At 36.2% G+C, this 27,252-nt stretch overlaps 3 protein-coding genes across 4 annotated transcripts; all 3 read left to right on the plus strand.

The window, feature by feature from the left end:
- The first annotated feature begins 212 nt into the window (after positions 1–212).
- LOC113767828 (sucrose synthase-like) lies at positions 213–3,929 on the plus strand. The gene is made up of 13 exons (XM_027312030.1): positions 213–277; positions 377–503; positions 605–756; positions 849–1,041; positions 1,178–1,513; positions 1,607–1,702; positions 1,810–1,983; positions 2,060–2,176; positions 2,268–2,434; positions 2,517–2,741; positions 2,841–3,404; positions 3,518–3,656; positions 3,757–3,929. The coding sequence occupies exons 1-13, from the start codon at positions 213–215 to the stop codon at positions 3,784–3,786; spliced, it is 2,385 nt and encodes a 794-aa protein (XP_027167831.1). The 3' UTR covers positions 3,787–3,929.
- A 2,926-nt stretch (positions 3,930–6,855) lies between these two features.
- LOC113768796 (GDSL esterase/lipase 5-like) lies at positions 6,856–8,894 on the plus strand. Its single transcript, XM_027313285.1, has 5 exons — positions 6,856–7,179; positions 7,257–7,378; positions 7,741–7,959; positions 8,039–8,297; positions 8,387–8,894. Exons 1-5 carry the CDS (start codon positions 6,909–6,911, stop codon positions 8,620–8,622), a joined length of 1,107 nt encoding a protein of 368 aa, XP_027169086.1. The 5' UTR covers positions 6,856–6,908; the 3' UTR covers positions 8,623–8,894.
- Positions 8,895–16,767: 7,873 nt separating this feature from the next.
- Positions 16,768–26,383, plus strand: LOC113767836 (phosphoinositide phosphatase SAC2-like). Of its 2 annotated transcripts, none has more exons than XM_027312039.1 (17): positions 16,768–17,028; positions 17,247–17,481; positions 18,632–18,836; positions 18,952–19,117; positions 19,734–19,956; positions 20,411–20,487; positions 20,755–20,942; positions 21,031–21,128; positions 21,251–21,384; positions 21,485–21,610; positions 22,034–22,376; positions 22,951–23,072; positions 23,335–23,448; positions 23,883–24,074; positions 24,671–24,841; positions 25,487–25,595; positions 25,859–26,383. In XM_027312039.1, the coding sequence occupies exons 2-17, from the start codon at positions 17,368–17,370 to the stop codon at positions 25,964–25,966; spliced, it is 2,490 nt and encodes an 829-aa protein (XP_027167840.1). In that variant the 5' UTR covers positions 16,768–17,028; positions 17,247–17,367; the 3' UTR covers positions 25,967–26,383. The 2 variants fall into 2 exon arrangements, with proteins under 2 accessions (XP_027167840.1, XP_027167839.1); XM_027312038.1 differs by having other exon boundaries at positions 16,768–17,003.
- The last annotated feature ends 869 nt before the right edge of the window (positions 26,384–27,252 follow it).

The following is a 27,252-nucleotide window of genomic DNA, read 5'->3' on the forward strand; positions in this document are numbered from 1 at the left end:
CCCTGCCGGTTTCTTGATCTCAGCCTCTAATCACTGGGTTTTTTTTTAATAAACTTTTTTTTTTCTTTGAACAGTCTATGTCGGATGATTTTGTCAACCTACCAATTTAAAAAAGTTTCTTTTTTTTTTCCCTATTGAATCCCCTGTGGCCTTCCAATCCTTATTTGCCTTAGTTCTCTGCAGTTTGTTCGTTGCTCAAACTTAGGACCACCATGGCACAAAGCCTCCGCGAACGTATTGATGCTGGCCGCACAGAGATATCATTGTTCCTGTCAAGGTCTATTTCAAATTCAGCCATTGAGTGGTTCAAAATCACTAGATGTTAGAGTAAATATTTGACTACTTATAATTGCTCGCGGTGATTTTCATACTGTAGGATTACAAGCCATGGAAAAGGAATCTTAAAGTCGAATCAGCTTCTGGCTGGATTGGAAGGAACTTGCAACAAATGCGAGTGCAACAAACGCGACAATGAATTCAAAGAACTTTTAAAGTCCATACAGGTGAAACTGATTCATACTTAACGTACCGCAACGAGATGAGTCAATCAAGATTTCTGTAAATACATGCCGGATTTGACAAGTTGTTTTACATGTGTGATCAGGAAGCGCTTGTGTTACCTCCCTTGATTGCGCTTGCAATTCGTTTGAGGCCTGGTGTTTGGGAATATGTTGGTGTCAATGTTGATGACTTTCATGTTGAAGAAATGACTGTAAAGGAATATTTGCATTTCAAGGAGGAGCTGGTGGGCGAAGAGTATGGTTCTTTGCTTTTCCTTGTCACTTCTCAAAGTTAATGATCTAATATGTCCCTCCAATTTGATTTGCTTGAGCATTTTATCTATGCAGCAGTGGTAACCCTGTCCTTGATCTGGACTTTGAACCATTCACTGCATCAGTTCCCAAGCCAACTCTAACGAAGTCGATCGGCAACGGAGCTGAGTTTCTTGGCAAACATATTTCTGCCTCCTTGTTCCATGACAAAGAGAGTATGGCCCCTCTTCTTCTTGAGTTTCTTCGATCCCATCACTACAGGGGCAAGGTAAACTATCACGATCAACCGCATGTGAAATTTAATTGCAATACAAAATGCTAGATTTTCCTTGTGCTTAAATCTAAATAGATACATATATACTTCATGTTTTAAATTTGTTTTTTGCTCTAACATTATTGTACAGACAATGATGCTCAATGATCGGATAAAGAACCTTAATAACCTGCAAGATGTCCTGCAAGAGGCTGTAAAACATCTTACACAGCTACCTCCAAAATCACCATATTCAGAATTTGAAAGCAAGTTTACAGAAATTGGATTGGAACGAGGGTGGGGCGATACTGCTGAAAGCGTGCTGGAAATGATCTCCATGTTCTTGGATCTTTTTGAGGCTCCTGACTCATCTACCCTTGAGAAATTCCTAGCGAGGGTTCCTACAGTTTTCAACGTTGTCATTCTTTCCCCCCATGGTTACTTTGCACAAGAAAATGTGCTGGGCTATCCTGATACTGGAGGCCAGGTATGTTATTGAGAATAATCTCCTGGCTTTTTGCAACTTAATAATCAACTTTTGGTGGCTTGCACCAGTAAATTACCGTTTCTACATTTTCAGGTCGTTTACATTTTGGATCAAGTACCTGCAATGGAGCGTGAAATGCTTAAAAGAATTAAGGAACAAGGACTTGATATCAAACCGCGCATTCTCATTGTTAGTGTTGCATAAAAATTGTGAAATTCTGTTTTTGTTCTTGATGTCACATTTCATTAGCAAAACTGAACAAATAAATAAAAACCGATCTGGTTCTCCTTTCTTAGGTAACTAGGCTGCTACCTGATGCGGTTGGTACCACTTGTGGTCAACGCCTGGAGAAAGTATTTGGAACAGAGCACTCTCATATACTTCGAGTCCCTTTTAGAACAGAGAAGGGTGTGCTTCGCAAATGGATCTCTCGCTTTGAAGTTTGGCCATACATCGAGACTTTTACTCAGGTAAGACGTGTCATTTTGTTTTCATTTTCAATCCCCTTGAGTGCGTTTCTTACGATATTAAAATCTGTTTTGACAGGATGTTGCGAAAGAAATTTCTGCAGAACTGGGGGCCGCTCCTGATTTGATCATTGGTAATTATAGTGAGGGAAACCTTGTTGCCTCCTTGCTTGCCCACCAGTTTGGTGCTACGCAGGTCCGTGCTTTGTTGCTTGTCACTCTCGTTTGTTGTTCTATTTGCATCAACCTGCTTCAAACGAAATTGGACGTTTACTTTTGTTTGGCAGTGTACAATTGCTCATGCTTTGGAAAAGACGAAGTACCCTGATTCTGATGTTTACTGGAAAAAATTCGACGAGAAGTATCACTTTTCAAGCCAATTCACTGCTGATCTTATTGCAATGAATCACACAGATTTCATTATCACTAGCACTTTCCAGGAGATTGCTGGAAGGTAAGAGTGCACGTCTTTGCTAAAAATGATCTAGTACTTCGTCACCTTCTCCTCAATTTAATTGCTACTATTACATTTCCAGCAAGGAGACCGTGGGACAGTATGAAAGCCATAAGGCCTTCACAATGCCAGGGCTGTACAGAGTTGTACATGGCATTGATGTTTTTGACCCAAAATTCAACATTGTCTCTCCTGGAGCTGATACGAAGATCTACTTTCCGTATACAGAGAAGAACAAGAGACTGACAGAATATCATCCTGAAATTGAGGAGCTACTCTTTAGTGATGACCAAAATGAGGAACACCTGTAAAATCTTCTTCTGATCCTTTTTACCATTTTGCTTTTATTTGTTTTGTTACCTAACTAGTGGAAAAGTTCTAATTGAGGAAAAAAAATGTGTCGCAGATGTGTTCTGAAGGACAAGAACAAGCCCATTTTGTTCACCATGGCAAGATTGGATCGCGTGAAAAATCTGACAGGAATTGTAGAATGGTATGCTAAGAACACCCGGCTAAGGGAATTGGTGAACCTTGTTGTGGTTGGTGGGGACAGAAGGAAGGAATCCAAAGACTTGGAAGAGCAAGCTGAGATGAAGAAGATGTATGAGCTCATAGAAACCTACAATTTAAATGGCCAATTCAGATGGATTTCTTCTCAGATGAATAGGGTCAGGAACGGTGAACTCTACAGATACATTGCTGACACGAGAGGAGCATTTGTGCAGCCTGCATTCTATGAGGCTTTTGGTTTGACTGTTGTCGAGGCCATGACTAGCGGTTTGCCTACCTTCGCAACCATCAATGGTGGCCCTGCTGAGATCATTGTCAATGGGAAGTCTGGTTTCCACATTGATCCATATAAGGGTGAGCAGGTTGCAGAGGTGCTGGTCGACTTCTTTGAGAGGTGCAAAGAAGATGCTTCCTATTGGGAAACCATCTCATCAGGAGGCCTGAAACGTATACAAGAGAAGTAAGCAGCAGCCTACTCATTTGACTTTTAAGCTACGGAAATATTACTTCCTTAAAACATCAGTTCTGTTAAGTATACATATTCTGAACCTTTTAATTCTTCATCTGCAAAAGGTATACATGGCAAATTTACTCGGACCGTATTTTGACACTGGCTGGAGTTCATGGATTCTGGAAACATGTCTCCAAGCCTGATCGCCTTAAAATGCAGCGCTACCTTGAAATGTTTTATCTTCTCAACTACCGAAAGTTGGTGAGTTCACTTGCGCCTTTACTATTCCACACTTTCCAACGTTGTTTTATGCTCTCACCTTTGGCTCTTATTTTGTTCTTTGAATTGTTGTGTGTTTCAGGCTGAATCGGTTCCCTTGGCGGCCAACTGAATAGATGAAAGCAGATGAGGCTCTGGTTTCTCTTCCTTGCAGGAGGACTTCGACCCAATAAACTTAGCCCAGAAGCCAATAACTAAATTATAGATCCGATCTTAGGTCTATTTTTTCGTTTTCGTTTTAGTTTTCGTTTTCCTTTCCGGGTCTTTGTGTTGGAAACGAATAAAAGATTTTCAGATTCTAATTTGATCAAGTTCATATACTAGTCAAAATTTGATCATGTTATTCACGTCGCTGTTCATTTATTTGCTTTATACCATTGTTGAGCTTCAACGAATGCGTTCGAAAGCAAACAAGAAAAGATATGGTGCGGAAATTTATTGAACATTCGCCGATATAATGAACTACTAATTGCATCGGAGTGAACAAGAACGATTGACAACCGTTAACCATTTTTGGATTTACTTACTACTAGCCGTCTCATCTTTTTGCTAATCATTGCAAGCCCAAGTACATCTTTTATCCCATCTAATAATTGAAAAAAAAGAAAGAAAAGTAAAGAGTACGTAATACATAAATTTCTTACGTCTGTTGCTCTCCCAACAAAGCAACTGACGGCCTAAATTTCGTTTAAAAGTGAATGAGCCTTAAAATTCTGAAGTGGAAGTTTCACTTTCCCTTGTGTTCCCCAAAAGGATCAATTCGCAAGCGAATAAATGCCACTTGTACCTTGTCCATTTTGTTTTTTAACGTTAAAGTCTTTGTCCAAGCTTAATCTTACGTACACACTTGCACGTGGATGCTATGATTAACATCGTAATTTATATACTACTCTGCCTCCTTTCCAGACGGACCAAAGATAGGGAAACACGATTTTTGTCTATTGATTATGAGATATTGTAGCTGATCAATCTGCTGTTATCGAAGAAGACATCTCTGCATCCTTAATCATTTAAATTCTTTCTAAAATAGTTTTTTTTTTTCATTTTTTAAGGTACCATATTCCACAGTCAATAACGCTTTGATCCCTTAAACCTATAGGGTGATAAAAGCCCCCTCAAGTGAATTATGTTTGTACTTTTAATTTTGACCAACCCATATGCACATTTTTCTTCCCAAGTGTCTTCCTGTTTTCTCAATCATCAACTTTTCATTTATTGCATTTTCTTATTATATATTCATCAAAATATTTTTCTACTACATGATGTGATGTTGGACAGCGATTTATTTCAAAAAAAATTAAACATTAAATTTTTGGCTAATTCAAAAAATTGACAATTGTGATTCTTATTAGTGTTATATATATATATTAGGTAAAATAAAATTCAGCAGTAGTCACCACAAGAGCAAGCGCACGATAATTGAATAGGATGGAGATGAGGATGAGGTAGGCCGTTCAACATGATAGCATACTTTATTATATTTGCGGAATATGATAGACCTATTATTACTCTATACTACAGAGAGGGGGTGATCCAAGGAGAGAATTCGAGAGAACTGAACTACCACCGATTCAAACGGATGAATTTTTAAACATTGCAGGAATTCCTTGACCTATACTCAAGTAGAACCTTAAGACTCTCTTGATGGTCAGCTACTTTAAGAATGGAATATTATAATGAACACATAAGAAGAAAATGCAACAATTTAAAAATTGAGAAACTACGAAACTTGGGGGTAATCTAGAAAGTTACAAACTTCATTAAAAGCAAAAGGAATTATATCATGGCCTTAAGCCCGACCCAAGGGCGTGCAAGGGGGAAAGCCCAAGTTACATCAACCCCAGGACTCCTTCTCTGACAGGGCAGCAGGTTGCATTCTCCAACTTTTGCATACGAACCCTCCATCCCAACTGTCTCAACTGGATTCTATAAGGGCCCCGTAGCACCGAAGTCGCGAACGGGATAGCCCAAAGTGCATGCTTTCCCCCTTAGCCCGGGTTGCATATGGGGTGATAAATGATACCAGCCCATAGGTTCAAGGGAGGTGTTGTTAGCCGTATATTCCACTAGTAATATTCGTTTCCCGTAGCATTATGTCCAACCTGCAATCCAAATTGCTCTTCTTTGGGTTAATCATTAATAAGTATATTTTCATTCATTGTTGCCAATTATGAAAACATGAAAGGCGGCACTATCGTGACTTTCAGAAAAGCTTTATATTGATTCATGGTCCAAATATCCCGAGGAAAAGGGGTCAAAAAAAGAGATAAACAAAAATGTAACTACCGTGGAAAGATACAATTCATAAGAAAGTCGAATGCTACTTATTCAATGTCCAAAGGCAGAGTTGTCCTTGTCCAAAGTTGATTCTGGAATACTTATTTATTTGTTGGTAGAAACACCGGAATACTTACACTTGCTACAATGTAACGGCGGTATTTTGTTTCGTTGTTGTTCTTCTTCTTCAAAAGAACAAATGGTATTCTGTTTATTTCCTTTCCGCATGAACAAAAGGCAAAATCTCTCTGCTGAGTACTGACCATTATGTAGCTGACAAGCTTCCAAGTTATTCGAGGGGAACGTTTCAACATATCAGCTGGAATAATCTTTCAAGGATGACAAAAAAAAAATTCAGGACAACCTTAATAGCTTCTGGATATATAATAGTAGTTTTCTTCAAGCAGAGGTGCAGATTTGGAAGACATACTTTGATCCAACGTACATTTGCATGCAGAAAGTGAAATTTATAGCATGGAGTGTGACTGCAGGAGCTGGAGACTGCAGTGGACTTTGCATCATCGAAATGAGTATTCAGAATACATAAATTCCGCATACTTTGATCCAACGTACATTTGCATGCAGAAAGCGAAATTTTTAGTTTGAGCCGAATATAGCATTGTAAGTTCCAACCCTTCAACAATTTATTCACCAATTTACTCGCGCAGTCGGGCTGCCTCTTTACTTCCTCGCTCACTGCCACCATGCTAATAATGCTAATTTTTTTATTAAAAAAAAAAAAAAAATTCCTGTACTTAAAATGTACATGTCATTGTCGGCAATGCTTGCTAATGCTAATTTTTTTATAAAAAAATTATTAGCATGAGGACACAATTATCACAATCATTAACAGTACTTATCACAATTATTTTCATCGGGTAACTTGTCGGCAATGCTTGCCGTAAATAGATTTTGGCAGAAGGCAGGAAGGACACAAAGGCATACAGGATTGCGAGCATGGGAAATTCATGCATTAATCAGCTCCGTTTCTTGATTTTCCTGATTGCTAGTCTCGCCGGCGCGTACCAATCCTATGGCTTTCACCACCTTTCTCCCAAACCAAGAGTTCCTCTGTTCGTCTTTGGCGATTCACTTTACGATCCAGGCAACAACAACTACATTAACACCACCCCCGATTTCCTGGCCAATTTTTTGCCATATGGAGAAACTTTTTTCGAATTCGCAACCGGGAGATTTTCCGACGGCCGTCTCATTCCCGATTTTATTGGTCAGGACCCAAAGGATCTTTAACAACACTTCATCGATTTTAGCTTTGTCGTCTTACGTTTTCTCTCTGTATTGCAGCTAAATATGCAAAGCTACCATTAATTCCACCCTACTTCCAGAGTAGCTATCGTCAATTCGTTTATGGGGTGAATTTTGCATCTGGAGGTGGAGGAGCTCTTGTTGAAACCCATGAGGGCAAGGTAATTCATGCAGTAGCTGTCATTGTACTAATTAAGCTTCTCTTCGTGTGATTTTTTTTTTTGGTTATGCTGTTTTTTATTTTTATTTTTTATTTGTTGCCCTTCCCTTCTCCTTGAAAAAGAGAAATAATGGACTATCAGAATCAAAGGTAATCTTAACGGGGGAAAGCAACTAGTTAAAATTGAGTCGCTGAGGGTTAATTTTCTTGTTTCGGTTTTTCGATGTTCAAAAAACACTACTCTTTAAATGGAAATTCAAGAGTATGTTTGGTTTCTAAAGGGCTATTAATTGATTTGAAATTCAAGAAGTGTTAGTACATCTTAATTAGAGCGTACAGTATGATGCTTTGATCATGTTGCAGGCAATTGACCTAAAAACGCAGTTGAGGTATTTTAAGAATGTTGAGAAGCAGTTGAGGAGGGAGCTAGGTAAAGAAGGAACGGACCAATTGCTCTCCAATGCTGTATACATGTTTAGTATAGGAGGCAATGATTTATTGGCCCCAAATCCCATATTTAGCAGCTTTTCTACCGAAGAATATGTTGGAATCATTGTTGGAAACTTCACAGAAGTTCTAAAGGTAACAAGATCATGATGTTAATTCTCATTGCTTATCTTCTCGGAATTCTTGTATCAAGATGAGGCAAATATCATGACAGGAAGTTTATAAGGCGGGAGGGAGAAAATTTGGATTTCTTAGCTTGTTGCCTTTGGGATGTCTGCCGTATGTTAGAGCTCACAATGCAGAGGGCAACGGGGAGACGTGCGTGAAAGACCTCACGGACTTGGCGAAATCATACAATGCGGCACTCGCTCAGAAATTCAAGCAGCTACAGAAGCAGCTCAAAGGATTTATCTACTCAAATTTCGATTTCTTTAATGCAGTTACCCAAAGACTTTCTAATCCGTCAAAGTATGGTAATGTCAGGTCGCCATTCACTATATATATCTACATATATTCTGTGGCGTTTACCTGTTTTGCTAATTTGGTTGCATATATGTAAAAGGTTTCAAGGAAGTGAAGAGTGGATGCTGTGGTAGCGGAGCTTATCGGGGAAATTATACCTGTGGAGGGAAGAGAGGAGACGCCGCCTATGAATTATGTGATAATCCTGAGGAACACTTCTTTTTTGACTCTTACCATCCATCTGAAACAGCCTACCATCAATTCGCTGAGTTGATGTGGAATGGATCTCCCAGTGTTACGGGACCGTGTAGTCTCAAGTCGCTCTTTGAAGTTTGAGCTCACCAGTTCAGCAAAGATAAGAGCAAAAGGCATCAGAACCACTGAGCTAAGGCCACCACCAAAGTTGGTGGGGTGGGAGGTCAGGGATCAAACCTGCCTCCTCCCACTATTGGCCATAAAATATGATGAGACGGCTGCGTGTGCATTTGTTTGGGTTGATAGGCGGTTCAGTCCCCTTCGATTTTCTCCCGACCTCTTTAGATCATTCCCTTCCCCGTAACATAGAATAATTGTAAGTCTATCGTATCGACAAAAAAAAAAAAAAAAAAGAAGCATCAGAAACTGGTCAATTTTTTTTTTTTTACGCGACGTTCCTGATCAATCAAGTTACTTTATAGGCTTACAGCATCCGAGGGCGGGGAGGAAAACATGAATTGGCTTTACAAATCAGCCGATAAGAGTTAAAATTGAAGCTTGCCCTTCGGTTTTTGGAGGCCCAAAAAGAGTTTCTGTTTTGGTAATTTAAAACCAAATCAGTTTTGCACAAATCCATGGATTTCCAATAACTTCTTTGGACAAAGTCAATAATAAAAAAATATCCCAACTGGAATAAACAACCTTAAAAAACATGAAAAAGAAAAAGGACGAAGATGGAAATCCAATATTTCCAAGGGACAAACCTGGTCCAAATACTTCCAGAGGTTACACATTAATTCATTTTTACCGGATCCTCTCAATTCAATAGTAGTTTACGTTACTTTTGAAATGCCCTTTTTTCCCTCTTTTTATCTCTCTGGTGGCGTCGCCTCTGCATTATTACACTGTGTGACTGTGTGTAGTGTGAGTTGGGTGGGTAGGGTCGGTCTCTTTTATCAGCAAGCACGAGAAAATCAATAGTCTAGTAAACAGGGGAGATGGGTTAGACGGGAGAGGGCCCCTTCCCGCTTCTTCTTAAAATTCGTCTCTTTCTTCACTCCAAGAGGGAAACTGTGTGTTTTCCAGCGTGTGTTTGTGTGTGAGTTTTACTTGAGAGCGACTAATTGCAGTAAGATGTCCATACATATCTGATAGAAGCTGCAGACAATAGATTAGATTTAAGATAATTTGTATATAAAGAGTGACAGAAGGAAAGGCAAAATGGGGGAAGAAGGAGAGAGGAAGGAAATAGAAGAAGTGGGGAAAAAGAAAGAAGTTGTAGTGATGGATACTCCAGAGAGGAGCAAGAATCACTACTAAGTTCATGATAATTTAAGAGCAGTAACTTGAGTTTCTGTTTTGGTATTTCTTGTCATCATCCCTCATGATCTAAGGGCACCTCCATGATTCCCAACAAGGTGCATTTATTAAGACATAGGCCTAGATAATCCAGACGTTAACTAACTAACGATTTTTTTTTCCTTTTTTGGGAAAAAAAGGATAAACAAAGATCAAGTATTTTAACTTGTCGCGGAAGGAAGTTCACTATATCACATTGTAGACCTACTTATTTCTTGCACCAGCTAGCTGATTCAGCAGAAAAACAATAGTTTAATTCACAAATCTCAATCACCTTTTTATCTTTCCAATCACTTTTTTATCTCACATACATCACATCATAAAAAAGTGTTACAGTAATTATTTCAAATAAATCATCCAAATAACCTCTTATCCAAACAAACTAACTAGTGTGTTTAGATAGTAGATTATTTAGAATAATTTTTTTGAAAAAATATTGTATCACTTTTTTTATATGCTGTATGTAATATATTAAAAAAAGAGTTGGATAATGTGTTGATTATGCGAAATAAATAAATTTTGTCATAAAAAAATTTATTATCCATCTTATAGTCCTTCGTTTTCGTGACCTGGAATTTTTGTATGTGCTTTTACTTAATGCTTAATTCTGTAGAAACTAGAAACTAAAAGCCAGTTAGCAAGAGGCCAGGAAAAAAAAGAAGCTGGTTGTGCGTCAATCTCGTCTAGCTTTCTCTATCGATCTGTGATTTGTGAGCATGTGAGCCAGTAGCGTCCTTTTGCCACGAGTGTAGGTTCCCGTCTATCCACGGAAAAATGAATGACTCATCCGCGAATTTCCTCGCCGTCAACTTGTGGTGGAGCGGCGAAACTGCGGTAGCTGACAGGGAGAGTCCAAGAAGTGAACATACATTAATATTATTAGTATATCTGTCATGAAACAAATCTTTCAAGATTCCTCGAGTATATGGTTTTAATAGATTAGGACATTATACCTCACACCTCCTTTTTCTTTTTCTTTTTCTTTTTTTTTCTTTTTCCAAAACACATCTAAAAGAAGAAGATGAGTAAAATAAATTACACTGACCTCTTCTTTAGTTTTAGCGAAAGTGAGGAGGACTTCATTATATCTCATAATGTACATATATAAGTAGGGGAATTTTGAGGGTCATTTTTTCAATTTATCCAAGCACTTATTTCCTAATAAATGTACCAAATTTCTAAGTCCCTTTCTTACATGACTCTCACGTCCTTTTCCCACTTTCTTATTGGCTTCGTGAGCTCAATTCATCAAATACTCTAGTAATTAAAAGAAGCTGATTTCAACTATAAGGCGACCTCTGTTAAAAATAAAACCAATTAATCATTGTCAGTAGTCAGGCTTGGTGACCTACTGGTTGAATTTGATCGAATCCCCCGTTCACACACATTTCATCCAGGAAATGAGCGACAAATTAAATACACTACTGCTGCTCTAGAAGTTCGACCCCGCTGTCCAAGTCAAATATTCACCATGTTACACGAGATTCGAACACGCGATGCAAATTTGACATGTGTACAATTGATGAAAAAATCATCATCATGTTACACGAGATTCAGACAAACTATGCACTGAGTAATAAATTCTTAGTGCCAATGAAACGATTGAACCTTTGTATCCGAATATTCACAGTAGTGACAAAACGTGGCCAACTGGCCGTTTCAATTCGTTCGTTCTGGAGTGCGGATCAAAAGAGTTCAGTAAAAATGTCGCAGGGGGTGACCGTACATTTACCAAAAACTGGAGATAAATGCAGCAAAGCCAGGTTTTGCTTTAAAACCGAACCGTTTGCCGGGGAGCATGTTTTGATGGGGAAGGATTTGGGAAAACCAAAGCACACAGTTGATGTACAAAAATGCTTCTTAGAGATGAAACTGAGCTCGAGCTCGAAGTATGCGTGTTTGGGGTTCGATAGATATTTAGAAAATTTTTTCATATTAAGCTTTAAACACGTTTTATAATTATCTTTCATTTTATTGCCACTTTCTAATTTACATGCATCACAATACAAAAATTGTGATAGTAATAAATAACAAAAGCATAGTCAAGTAGTCTTAATGTTTTCAGTTTAGATCCTAATTCTCCATCACCCGTCACCTGTCACCGCCATGGTAGACCACCATCCTAGCATCAAAAGTTGATAGAACAGAAATTTGAATAATGCGTCGTCGGCATAAGACCCATGCGATCCGTCGAGTTATCTTGAATCATCGCAACAATGGACAGTGCCCGCGTCGACATTTTATCTAATAGATGCATTCCTTCCAAAAGTCGGGGTTTGTAACTCTAGGATTATTACGATTATCCGAGTAGCATATAGTATCATCAAACAAATTATAACTTATTTAATGAGTCATTCCCAGTTTTATATTGTGAATTAGTTCATCCTTACATATGTATGACTTAATCTTTAACACAAGCATATGACTACTGGCAGGATCAACCACGTAGCATTTTTCACCGACACGAGGTGGACTAGTCCGAGCCCTTCTCTTTGCTCTTTTTCTTGTGGAAGGTATGAAGTTTTCTCTAAAAATATAAATATTTTTTTCAATAATTCTTTAATCCAAAAACAAAGAACAGTACTAGTAGTCTGCATCCAGCCCCCTTCAGGTTAGGGGTTCTCTTCTCTTTATCAATGCTCAGCCCTCGAAGTCTCAGAGTCCAAACAAAAAAGTCTCAACCAAGAGGCAGGCAGGAGAAGAACACAACCAACACCCCTTCCCACCCATTGCTCTTAGGCACGTGGGGGCAGTGTCGGCTTAACACAACCAGACCAGACAAGGTCCCAATTTTCACGTGGAAGGAGACTTCAAAAATAAATAAATAAACAAAAAAAATGTCATTTTTATTGCCACGTCGTCACCTTGTCCGCATCCATCCACGCATGAGATCCCGATTGCTTGCCACGTTTTGGGACCTGCTTACGACCAACGGATGCCCATTTCCAACCCGGACTTAATTAACCGTGAGAGTTGAGAGAGAGACATTTATTCATGGGCGCCCGCTAACTAACTATGCGATGTGTCTTTATCTTGTTACCATGTCACATGAGAGAGAGGACCTCCACATCCACATGGTTCATCCCGAAAAAAAAAGAAAGGAAAAATCGGCATCAACCTGGATGTGGATGTGATGTGTCCAAACGTTTACTTTATCTTTCAATCAGAAGAGAGGGCTGTGTGCGCGTGTCACTAATTGGCTGAACGTGGGTTCTTCTTAGACTGCTTTCGAACCGATTTATCTATTAACTTCGAGTGTAATCTAAATGTGTGCGTGTGTGTGTTTTCTTTCGGTTTCCGGAAAAAATAATAAAACCCCTTTTCTAAGATAATAATAACAACAATAATAATAAAGATCAATCTTTTATATATTCTATTATGATTGGATTGGATGCATAACAACTAATCAAAATTTAAATTTTACACATATATTGTATATTTAATTGTAATAATATATAAATTATCAGTGTAGTGTGTAGTATAAGACTAACACTGATAATTAATTAATTATAGTAAAAATGTAAAGTACTAATAAACTATATAATCCATCCATTATATAATAGCATTCCGGCCTTAACAGCCGAATTATTTATATTCATTTGAGCAACCACTTGGCTTACTCAAAGGCAAAAGTCATGCATTTTCATATTGAATTGTGTACTTGTCTGGTATTACCCTCCCACGTGATTAAATTCCATCAAAATTTCAGTTGAAGTATTTTATTTAAGCCATTCCATGATACCCAATTTTTACGTAAGGAATTAACTTGGCATGGCATTCTGCATACGGTCTGGTAGGAATACACACTTACTGTCATTAGAAACATTTGATGTCAAGTGGTTAAAAAAAATAATGAAGGTAACATGCTGATATTAACCGTTTTATACGTGAAAATTTTGTTTATTGTAGAAGAGATCCCTTTGTAGTTTTTTAACCCAAAAAAAAAAAAAGTATGAAAATTACTTGATAATGAGATGAACGCGTAAATAAACTGTTTCTAACGTTGAAAATGGAAAAAAAAAAACGAAATTTCTATAACTTCCCAAACGAGTACTAATGATTCAAGGAAAGTGAGAGTAGTGTATCTTCCCAAACGAGTACTGCTCGTCACATGATGATAGTCTTCATTTCTGTTATTGGGATTTGGGAGGATACAGTATACACGTATTATAAAGGTTCCTTGAAATCGGATACAATGATTGGGTTGCCCGGTCAATACGACTACAAAAAAATATATATATATATATGGTATATTGGCATATTCGCCTTTAGGTGGAGATAATTATGCCGTACAAATATACATTTGTTCACATTCTTTTAATATTTTCGTGAGACAATTGTGGTTAATTATGCGCGGAAGATCTAGTCATACGCCAATCAGTATTACGGTATCCCCTATATCTAATCATCCGGAAATTAACACAAAAACTTACCTGTTTCCAAGACATTCTGACGAATTTTCCTCGTTCTTTCCTCAAATTAATTCTCAATAATACATTACATTCAAAAAAAAAAAAGCAAATTATGTGATTAAAATCTCATTATATTATTTTCGGACATTGTTTGGATTGACTTGATTTCAGATAAAATAATTTACTTCACAAATTTCAATCACCTTTTTATCTCACATACATCACATTATAAAAAATGCTATAGTAATTATCTCAAATAAATCATCCAAATAAACTCCTATTCAAATAATTTGCATTACATAAAATACTCGAACAAAGGGAGGGGCCGGGCTCTTTTGGAGGTACATGCCATGGTTCCATCAATCTGATTTTATGTCAAGCTTGTTGAAATTGAAACCAATTCACTGGTTCGCATAAATTCATTCTAGTCAATTCCTTCATTGGAGATAAGAAGTGGACTAAGTCAATAAGACCTGCTATGCGTCGTAGCATTGCAAACCCTGTCAATCTTCATCCTTCCCATATTACGATTAAACGATAATAATCAGTCAATTACGTCTAAAAGCCATCTTAGTATATTTCAAAGCATCTTTTAGCTCCTTTTTTTTTTTTTTTTTTTGTGGTAAGCATCTATTAGCTTTCATTTCTTACACCCGACTTTCTTGTAGTGTGTTTTTTTCCCCCCTAAAGGCGTCTTGTTGTATACTTGTATAGTAGCGCTAATTAAGTGAATAAGGATAGTTGAATATAAAATATATATATTTTTGTTACCGCCTTCAATATTATAATCATCACAAAAAAGAGGCGGAGTCCGAATATTATAGATTAATCTTTTCTACAATAACAGTATATACACTGTCAACGTTTAATTAATAATAACTATACAAAATTTAAATTTCAAATTCAACATTTGTACACATGTCATGTATCTAATGGTGATAATATATATGTTGTCAGTGTATATAAAATTTATTCAAATATTATTGCTAACAATGAGTCGTAACAAAGCAAGTAGACCCATACTGAGTTTAAAAGACAAATTATGACGACATCATGTTGTTTTGGAATTTATGTCTCATCAAGTGATGAACATATTTTATCCTTATCTTGTTTCCGTTTTTAAAGTACTTACTTTACAATTTCTTAAACACCAAGTATGTATTATTGCGTAATGTGGAGACAATTCAAACTCTACAATGTATTCATATGTGTTAGATGATTTTTCTTGATATATTTTTCAATTACCTTATTACTTCACTCACATGACGTCACTATAGTATTCTTTTTTTTTTTAAAATAGAAACTTCACTTCAAATGGGCTCGCTATCAAGGCAAAAAACTTTTCTATGGATTATGTTATTTAAAAACTTGAAATGTATTTGACAAAAATTATATTCTCCTGAACATGAGAAACTTGATATCTAAATTCGCCTGTGACCTATAGCAATTAATCCATTCCATCAAATATATTTTTATTTTGACAATTTGATTATGAATATGATTTTACAAGAAAAGTTAATTAAAGCACATTAACATTACTAGATGTACAATGCAATCCTTGATATACATACGTACATGAAAATAATACCCATCTATATGAAAAACGCAATCACGTGAGTGAGTGTGTTTTGATAGCTCAATTTTGCCAAATAATATTTCGTTTGCATCATAAATACATTTTTCAACCTACATTTTTATTTCACACATATCATATCATAAAAAGTATTACAGTATTTATTTCAAAAAAATTTAAAATCATACTTTATCCAAACACTTTAAGTATAGCATTTAAAAACTAATGTAGCAGAGTTGCATTAAAGTTTTCCCAATTTGACTTAGTGCTAGCTTGCTATTTGAGATGATGACCTCTAGGGTATAGAATTGACGAAATTGATTGAGCGATGTTCAAATATGATACTAGTTGGGATGGATTTGAAATACACCTCGTGAGAACAAGTAAAGAATTTTTTATTGTTTTAAATTGGTTATTTATATATGTAAATTCACTGTATTGGTGCTATATCACATCCTGCTTGGATTCTTATTGTTTGGATTGAGGGGAAAAAAGGAAAGAAAAGGAAACAATCAAGTGTTAATTTATTGAAAAAGATAGGAAAAAATGTTTTTTAAAAAATTTTAAATTATTTAAATTAATTTCCCTCCATTTTTACTAACTTTTGAGGAATAATTATAATTCAACAAAATAACTAGACTTTTTTCATCAATTTTCTTTCCTTTTCCACCCAAAAAATCAATCCAATCAACGAAAACCAATTCCCTCAAGCTACCGTTAATCCAACCGGTGCCTAAAATGTGACTCCTTAGTAGTGTCATCCCTGGCTCTTAGTATGAGCCTGTGAGAAAGGTCCATTCAACGCAGCCGCAATCTTGTCCATACAATCATTGTATAGCAGTAAAACACTCACAGGTATCAAAAGAAAATAATAATAATAATAATAAAAAACGACAAAGAGAGGGAGTACGTAGTTCCCACTACCCAGTTTAGAAACAAAAATATATTCCTGATTCGAAATTTCGCGTGTCTGAGCTGTAACCCTTTTCTTAAATAGAACCCCTAATTTGCTCCATTTTCCCTCTCCGTAAAATACTTTATATTGGAGAATACATACGAATATATGCATGTATTTAGATGCTCTGGATTTAGTTTTGCAACAAGTAGTCGGCGGAGCTCAGCCTCGGCAGCGCCAGCCTTAACTCCTCTCCCGATCTCAAACTCCCGGCAATTTTGTGGTTTGACGTTTTCCACTACCTTCTTGTACATTTTACCTTCTCTTAACTAATCCATAATCTTTCTCGAACTTTCCTCTGTCGGTAGTTTTTATTTTTTTTGGTTCTTAGTTAATTTAGTCAAGAATTAAGTTTTTTGATGACCAAAAGGTAGCTTTGATTTTGGTGGGTAGAAGTCTCATTGTATTTTTTACTTGATTTTGTTAAATTCTCGAGTTTTTATCTGAATATAAAAACTTTGCCCAGTTTTAAGGCGGGGCAGATTATATGTGTGGAGAAGAACGACTTGAGGCGCTGAGGATTTTGCTGTGGTTGAGTTGACTTTCCGATTTCTTGGTGGCGGCGACTTGGAATTGGAAGCTGTGGAATGGGTTCGGATAGCTATCGGCAACAAGCCCAGTTGCCTTGGATGAATTTGCAGCAAAAGTACAGCAAAGCTGCCGGCTATATGCATAAGTTCAAGCTTTATGAGACATTCTCGGTATGTATTTTTCCTCTTCAGGAAAAGAAAGAAAAGGAAAAAAAAGAGGGGTATTTTTACTTCGTTGTTGATTACATGACTGCTGTGAGGTTCTTGTGATTTGTCCTCTACTCTATAAGCTTGCAAAATTTTTTTTAAAAAAATTGAAGTTGCATTGCAAACTTTTCAAAAAGGTTCTTATTTTTAAATCTAGTTTTTTCAAGTCTTTTAAACAATTTTTCATATGAAGTTTCAATGGAATTGATTTTGCCCCATAACGTCCCATTCTTTTTACCGAGAAAATTTTTTCAGTTTGCCACTGATGTACTTCTTTCGTACTAATTGTTTGAGTAGGAGGCCAGGTGAAAAAATCACTTGAATTAGATGTTTCTGGTCGTGAATTAAAGTTTTTGTTTGCAAGCATGTATGTGAGGGAAACGAACTACTGATGCGGTAACGAGAATGTGTTATATGTTGTTTTTAGATATGGAAGGACTACAATGTAGTTTCGGTATACAAATAAACCATGGGATTTTGCAGGAAGATATTTTCAGGGATTACATGGAATCAAGTGACATGAATATGAATTTCTTGTGTCCTTTTTACTTTTTCTTCCTATAATATTTTGAGTGTATGAAGGTAACTCGTAAAATTTCTACAAGATGAAGATTAAGATTGTCAATTTTTGTTTTTCCGCGGGGGGGGGGGGGGGGGATGCTTTATAGAAAGACAATGAAGCTATGGCTTGGGATTAAAGCAGAAAAGGTGATCCATTTGTTGGGATGGACCATGTCTAGTAATTATAGGTATTTTATTGCATCACTTGCGTACAACCCTAGCTAATCAAACTTAGTACGGAGTGCTAAAACATGTTTCACTATCAAGATATGCCCTTACAAATTTAGTAAGAATTAAAATGTGCCACATAGCATCAGAAATGCATTTATGTTTCTAGAAGACCACTTATTTATTGCTTCATGATTGTGTTAATAAATGATCTAAATGTTCTTTTCTCTTGTAGTTTCTAATGCACTATGATTACTTGTCCTAATTTATAATGCTGGTTTATTATCACCTCACGAATCATAAGTTTTTTAATTCATATTCAATGCCTCTTTTCTTTTATTTCACTTTGTTTTGCTAAAACTTTGATGCCTTCTCCTATGGGCAGAAATTTTACATGATTGGATGGGACAAGAATAGAACGTTTTGGAAGGTTTTAAAGATAGACAGATCAGAGGCTAGTGATCTCAACATTGTTGAAGATTCTGTTGTATACTCTGAAGTGGAGTTTTATGATCTCTTACAGAGATTACATGATGGAAACAAGTCCACTGGTGGACTAAAATTTGTTACCATGTGTTATGGCATTGTTGGTAAGGCATGCCTATACTTTAGTATTTTGTCTATTCGGCCTTTGTTACTTGTTATTGAAGTAAAGTAAATTGTTGTTAGCATAGAATTTTAATCTTGAAATTTTTGCCATTGCAGGGTTCGTCAAATTTTTGGGACCATATTACATGCTTCTTATTACCAAAAGAAAGAAGATTGGCATGATTTGTGGTCATGCTGTGTACTCCATCATCAAGAGCGAGATGATTCCAATTCCAAACTCTACTATCATGTCCAATATGGCATTATCTAAGAATGAGAACAGGTCTTTTGTCAATTCTATATGTAAATGTAAAGTGTATTTGGTACTTCTAAACCAATATTTTGTTAGATTTGAAATTGATTTATAGTTCCCTTGTATCTTGTATCTGGAGGTGTTTAACGTTGTTGGTTTTGTTTTTGTTTTTGCTTTAGTTATTTTTTTTCTTGTTTTTGTTTTTAAGTTTCTTAGGATTAGTATGAATTTTGGTATCTTACCAGAATTCTGATGATGGAGATACCTTTTGTGATTATGCCTTTCACTGTATTTTCAGTTACGTGGACTAAACAACTTCACATTCCTAAGGTAGTGTGATTTTGTTCTTGTGAGGCTGAATAGTACAGCTACTCAAATTTGAGAGACACAAGCACTTATGCATTTGTTTGTAGTTAATTTGTTTATAGAGACTTTCCAGTTCCTCCTGCAATTGTACGGGGAGAAACTTGGTCTCCTGATGTAAATTTAACATGATGAATCAGGCAAGGTATCATCTGGGTACCAAGGGGAGACTATTATCTTTTTGTTTTTTTTTGTCTTACATTCTCTTTTTTTTTATTTGATCAATTTAGTGGATTTGTTGTAATTTGCTTTCACATTTTGTTTTCTCCATTTTATGACATAGATATAAGAAGCTCGTACGCACAGTGGATCTCACGAAGGACTTCTTTTTCAGCTACTCCTACAATATTATGCTTAGTTTTCAAAAGAATCTATGCAATCATGAGACAGGATTAGGTGTTTATGATACAATGTTTGTGTGGAATGAGTATTTAACTCGCGGAATCCGCAATCAGCTCAAGAATACGATGTGGACGGTAGCGTTAGTGTATGGGTTTTTTAGACAGGTATGTGATTTTTAAATGGTTATTAGTTTGTTTTGCTTTTTAATACGGTTTCCATGTAAGGTTCAATTAACTCTACTGTTTTTCCTTGTTCATTTGCCTGCGTAATCCATGTGTAGGATGGTTATTGCGAATTTCACTGTGAATTCATAGTGAATTTTGCCTTGTTTATAGTGAATTTCTTATCACTATCTTCTCTTCTTTTTGGCCATTGGAAAGTTACTAGCCTATTGCTTGTAGTCACCTTTGTATACTGTTCAGCTTAAGCATGTACATTCTTTATTGAGAATATGTTTACTGGTTATTGAACTGTTTTGTCCATTCTTAATTATAATGAATGCTTCCTGTGACAATGTTATGCTTGATTTAATAGCTGATATTGTATGAGTCTACATCTTGCTTTTAGTTTTCACTTCCAGTTGAGTAGTTTGACAAGATTGGTCCACTGTGATGATAGGTGAAACTTTTGGTATCTGAAAGGATTGTATTTTTGACACTCATTGCTAGGCGCTCTCGTCATTATGCTGGAACCAGGTTTGAATGTTTTCCCCCCCCTCAACTGTTGAAGTTACGGAAATGCTATTAAACAATGAATTTATGCCTTCACTAGTGCATGTAAAGGTTATTCCACAGATTTCAAACCATTTCTATCTTCAAAGATTTTGAACTTATGCATTAACAATTAATCTTTCATTTTGGTCTAAAGTTTTACTTAGGTTCTTTTGTTTAGTTGCAAAAGGGTAATAAAGGATTTTCTAATATTTGTGGTGCACATAATTGTTGATCTTTTCTTTGTGTCAGGTACTTGAAACGAGGAGTAAATGAGAAAGGTCGTGTTGCAAATGATGTTGAGACTGAACAAATTGTTCTTGAAGATAGTCATGAAGCATGTTCACCACAAATAAGTTCTGTTGTGCAAAATCGGGGTTCAATACCACTCTTCTGGTCACAGGAAACTTCACGACTTAATTTAAAACCAGATATTATATGTATGAGTCAAGCAATCTGAAATTTATTAGTAAGGTGTTAACATGTCAAATTGCTTGCTGACTCTCTTGTTTTGACTTTGCTCCTTAGTGTCTAGGAAGGATAGCAAATATGAAGCCACTAAACTTCACTTTGAGAATCTTGTTAAGAGATACGGAAATCCAATTATTATTTTGAATTTGGTTAAGGTAGAGTTTTTATATTGTTTTGGGCCTAGCCTACTTATTTGGTTTTCGCATTAGAAGTTTCTTGAACTTTCTTATATCTAAATAGTTGTTTACTTCTTTTGTCACAATTTTCATGGTTACAGAATCACGAGAAGAAGCCTAGAGAATCAATTCTCCGTGCAGAGTTTGTCAATGCTATTGAATTTATTAATAAGGATCTATCTAAGAAGGGCCACTTGAAGTTTCTGCATTGGGATATAAATAAACACTCCCAAAAGTACACTTGACTGTCTTCTTTATTCTTTATAATTTATCATGTCCTTTGTTATATATTTAACAATATAGTTATCTTAGTCAGAATGTGTATTTTTTCTCAGAGCTAGAAGTTTATTGGCACGTTTGGTAGATGTGGCTGCTTATGCATTAGATTTGACAGGCTTCCTTTATTGTAAAGGAGTGCAGTCTTCAAAAAATGATGAATTGCTAGATTGGTTGTACTTTGGGTAAGTTTCACGCAAGTTTAAGTTTCACCAACGTTTTATTATGCATTCTAAGGAAATAACTTTTTAGTTGACTGACACATGCAACAGGTGACTTTATTGTACATACTTCTGATTTTGTTTCAATTTTTCTTAAATATTGTATTCACTAAGTTGCTTGGGGTTTTTGATAATCAAAGGAGTTAATAAGTTATGACCATTCTATATCAGAATCTTTACAATGATGATACTATTGCTGCATATTTTTTTTAAGATAAAGTTTCCATGACAATATTTTTATTATACTAAAGGTTTCAGTTTCTAGGCAACGTGTGCCCCTTAAGATTTGCATTAGTTCAATGCATTACATATTTTTTCCATCTGCATGTTTTCACTCGTTGATTTTGGCCATCAAATTTTTAACTTGGCCTTAGTTATTTGATGCAGTAATAATGAGTGGGATCATGTTGAGAAGGTCGCTTGTAATACAAGTACCAAAACTGAAATTCATGAAAGTACTCGTGGCAGTGGCAGAGATAATGTTGGGAAGTACGTTATGTTCCAAAGTGGTGTTCTTAGAACAAATTGCATAGACTGTTTGGATCGAACAAATGTTGCTCAATATGCGTATGGGCTAGTTGCTCTTGGGCGTCAACTACATGCTTTTGGATTTGTGGATGCACGTACTATTGATATAGATTCCCCTCTCGCTGATAGCTTAATGAAAGTTTATGAAGAAATGGGAGACACCCTTGCACTACAGTATGGTGGTTCTCCAGCTCACAAGAAGGTAAATATTGTGTAGCATGTGATATAGTATCTCTAGGGAAAGAACATTATTGTTTATATTTTGTGCGAAGCATGTTTGGCTCTCTGACCTCAGATTATTTTAGGCAGTCTATTATTATGACAAAAGCTAGAGTAGATTAAACTGACAACCTTATTTAAAGGTTCCCTTGGAATTTTCTAGCTTTTCTATATCTAGAAGTATAAAGCTGTCTATAAGGGAGATTTGTTTCGCATTTGAATATATGTTCATGAAACGTAAATAATTGGCATGAATGCACATTTTAAACCGTGTTATCAGTTAAAGTTCCAGATCTAAAAGTTAATTTTATAGTTTCCATGTTATCCATTTCGATGCTTCTGTTTAGTGTTTCATTTTCTTAATGTCAACCTTAGAGTTTTACGAGAGGAATGCCATGTGTATGCCGCTGCGTTATTATTTCGCTGACCTGAAGCATTAAAAATTGCAACCATAGATAAATCATGAATCGTTACTTGGTTTTGCTAATGTTGTTGCTACATTTTACTTTGTTTCTAGATTAATGTTTCCTTTTTCATGTATTCATCATCCTAAACAGATATTTGCAGCAAGGAGGGGCCAGTGGAAAGCAGCAACACAATCCCAAGAGTTTTTTAGAACTCTTCAACGGTATTATAGCAATGCCTACATGGATGCTGAGAAACAAGACTCGATTAATGTGTAAGTTAACCAATATCCATTTGTATGTTGTAGCAGGACTCAAAAAGTGGCACCTGCTGTTTTTGAATTCCATAATAAGTTCTTTTTAATATATGCCCGCATAGTGTTCTTCACATTTTTTTTTATAGTTCCATTGAAACATTGTTGTTGCAACTAATAAAATTTAGTAGCAATGTACTGCATGTATCTCCATCTTGTCATCTGCTATTGATTAAAAGTTGATTCCTGAATTGGCTTTTTTTGTTGGTTCTTATATGAGCAGGTTTTTGGGGCATTTCCAGCCAGAGCTGGGTAAACCAGCTCTATGGGAGTTGGATTCAGATCAGCATTTCAATGTTGGAAGACATGGCTCTGATTTTGTTGGTGAAAATTCTAGGTATGAAATGTTCATTTATGTATGATCAAGGAATGTTTGTCTAAATTAATTCTTTATATTTCTTGGAATACAAAATGCATTTTTTACATTTAAACTCCCGTAAGGTACTTGATAGCATCTACGTTGTTCATTATTTTTAATTCTGGCTAACGCTTAGCTTAAAATTATTCTACCAGGGGTGGGTGGATGGGTGGGGGTGTCCAATTATTGAGAACTTGTTTTTCTGTAATAGTAAGCTTACCTGTGTGGATTCTTTTTAAGTTGCACACCAGACATTAGTAGTACTATTAAGAATGAATAAAGATGTTTCCTAGAGCTCATTCAAGTTTGTTGAAAAAGAGAGTGTTGATTTTAAATTTATTAGCACTAGGTTGTTCATGCCGTGTCTGATAACATTTTGTGAACCTTAAACTCCTTAATTTTCTTCATCTCAGGTTATTAATGAAAAGATCTTTGTCAGATGGAAATATTCTCTGTGAAAGCAATTCACCTATTGAAGATGGTAATGTTGAACAGAATCAAGATTGTGATAAAATATTGCTTCACGAAGCAGAAAGTGGTAATACTGTGCATTCTGAGTCCTCTCCAGAAATCTCAACTTCGAAAAGCAACATATCATATTCCAGGTCAGCACTTTAGCTTTAGTTAAAGATCATGAAATGCTGATTTAACTCATGTTATTCTAAGTTTCGTATAATGTTGCTTTAAAATCTAGCTAATTGTAAACTTTTTTAGGTAGAAATCATGTCATCATTTAAAGTTTTTTAACCTTTTGAACTCTAAAAAACATTTATGGCTGTAGCAGTATGTCATTTGGGGTGATGCTATGCAAATAGGTCAAATATGGTAACTCATATTTATCTAAATGTTGGCTGCTTCCTTGTTTATTATGTTGCAAAATATTTTTTTCACATACTTTATCATGGATGTGTTAAGGGAAACAAAATTATGAAATCGCACTTCTTTATCTGTTCCATTAGTGCTTCAGTATATATTGATTAATCCCATGAGCTTGCAATAAAACTGGAGACAATATTGATACATCTATTCTGGTCTGTTTTATTTTAGTTCTAGCTTCCGTCATCTTGACAAATCGGCTTTTAACTGTTTTTGTTTTATTGAAAGCTATAACGAGTGTTAGTTACAAGAATTTCTTGAGATTTGTGTGGTTGCAAAATTTTTTTCCCTGCCAGCATTTTGATTAATCACTTGTTTGTTGTAGTTATACACCATCAATGTCTTCTAGGAAGCTGTTTCCAGTTGGGACACTGGACCCCGAAGATGATGCTATATGTTTTCATGATCTAGGGGATTCACTTGATTGTTCAAATTTTGTTGATATTGACTGGCTTTCTTCATCTGGAAATTCTATTGAAGAAGAGACTTATGAAAGGTAAATTTTTGGATCATAAAGACTGGGGAAGATTACGTCTATTTGAGCATGCATGCTTGTGTAAAAGAGAAAAACCTCTTTTAAATATGTTGGTATCTATTATCATCTGAATGTGCAATTGTCATCTTTGCTTATGTATCCTTATCCTTGGTGGGCATTGTAGACCTCAAAGGAGAGTTGAATCTATTATGTTAGTTACAGAGTGAGAGAAGATATTCAGCCAAAAGTAGAAGCACGAAAGTGTTGCTTCTCTTCCCCATATGCCTTTTCTCCCTTAGCTCCATTTTTAGTGTTTTCTCACACATCGTGTTTGCATGCTTGACCTTCTTTGTTCTTTTTTGAAGTATCGCATTTTTTTTTTTTGGCTTTTAAGTTGTTGAAAGCGTACTTTAAGATTTAATAAAAATCATGATTGGTGTGGTCTTGAATTTGATATCCGTTGTTGCGCTCGTCTTTTGCACTTTATTTGTTTAATGCAATAGTCAAAATGATCTTACTCCCATGTTTATGTCTTGCATGTTTATCTTTTCATTGACCAAAACTTTTTTCAAGTAGCCTCCCTTGTTCGTAACATTCCTTTCATTGTGTTTTGGCCATACGATTTCACATAAGCTCATCGTTGCAGTGTAAATTTAATGTTTGTAGATCTGCACTTATCAGCACTCCGTCTGCTGATCTTACGTCCTATTGCGATGTAAACAAGTTTAAAGGAGAGAGAAGCTGTTCAGCTTATGCATCCAGTTTGAGCATCAAGGTTTGCTATCATACAGTCAATTTATTTGTTATTGTATTTGGCGGTACGGTGTTCCTCCTGCAAATTAGTTTAATCAAATTTGGCAACTTATTTATGAAAAGTAGTCAAGCACATCGAGCCCTTTATTTTATTTTTCAAGGGGAGTAAAGGCAAGGTTTGCGTCATTTATTACATAATATTACTGAACGGGTACAAGAAACCTCTCTGTTATATCTCATCAATCTTCTTCTTGTCAACATCACCTTTTGGTTAACCTTTTTCAGGAGAAGGAAGATACTGGTGGTAATGTTAGCGTTGGTGCTGGTGAGGTTTCTGAATTTTCGGAGTCATTCGTCAATTGGGTTATCCACGGGGATATGCTTTTCCCTTGAAGATCAACCATGGTCCCTTGCAGTTAATTTGCCATCATCATTTAATTACACCCCATCCGAAGGATGTGGATTACTTATACTCCGTCAGCATCAGGTGATCAAAATTAGGAGAGAGCAAAGAAATCGGAATTTCAGTTAAAGGTAGATAAACTAATTGAAGATGCTCTTAGGTTGTAAATTTGCAGCAATTCGTCTGCCAAAATCCCCCCTGTGAACAACATCGGCCACAAAGAATAAAAAAGCAAAAAAAAAAAACGAAATTCTTTTCGGGCTCTTAGCTCCCAGTTCCTCATTACTAGACTAACAATTCTTTAGAGTCCGTGCTCTTGTGAATATACATGTATTGTTTGGAGCTTCAGTAAGAAACTTTTGGATGTATCATATTTCCATTTCTTTTTTAGCCCTTACAAGTTTTTATATCTGTAGCAAAAGAAGGCATAGATTATGGACCTTTTAACAGTCAGGACGCTTTCAAGCACTGTGCTGTACAATTTTCCGAAGCCATGGATTAACATTTGCTTCCAGGTAGATTGGAAGCTAATTGATTGCATGGGTGAGGAGCTCAAACCTTGATTCTATTAGTAGGGGGGGTGATGGCTAGTAACCATGTGATGTTTCTTTTTCGTGTGGGATTTACAATATTCTCCTTCCTATTTTTCAACAGTGTGTTACCATAACAAGGTTGTTCTAAGTTAATCTTTTCTACATTGAGGGCCTTGGCGAGGAGGAATTTTTTGAACTCCTATCCTTCCTTACCAAACTCAGTGGTGGTGAATTGACTGAGCTTGCTGGCTTCTTAAGTTAGGGTCGAAATCCGTGTGCATTTTTAATTCCGCCTAGGCTGCAAGGCTTGGCAGAGTGCAGGGTGGACTATGGTTGCTTTAAAGTTGCAGAGAAATGGTTGCCGTCTTTGTACTGCAGAACAGCCAAAGGTCAAGGCATAGATCCTGGCACCTTTAGACACACGTATCATCATCAGTTAAAAATGTCATTAATAAACCTGGCACCTACCAGGCTACACTGGACTCTGCCCATTCTATCCTATTTCTGAGGTCAGTCTCATGAACTCTAATTGTTGGATTTGCCCTCACAAATTATGTAGAGAATGGGGATTAGTTGAATTTACAGGTCAATGAGAAATATGTGGAATAATAGCGCTTTAAAGTACGGAAGGTTTCACCTGCTCGTAAAAAAAAAAAATAGCGGAATGAAGCCTCACAAGTTGTGAGACTTGCCATCGTTCTCGGTACATGGCTCAGTCCTTTTATTTTAATAGAAGAAGAGGG

This window comes from Coffea eugenioides, chromosome 4, assembly GCF_003713205.1.
Source record: "Coffea eugenioides isolate CCC68of chromosome 4, Ceug_1.0, whole genome shotgun sequence".
In the NCBI taxonomy this organism is placed as follows: domain Eukaryota; kingdom Viridiplantae; phylum Streptophyta; class Magnoliopsida; order Gentianales; family Rubiaceae; genus Coffea; species Coffea eugenioides.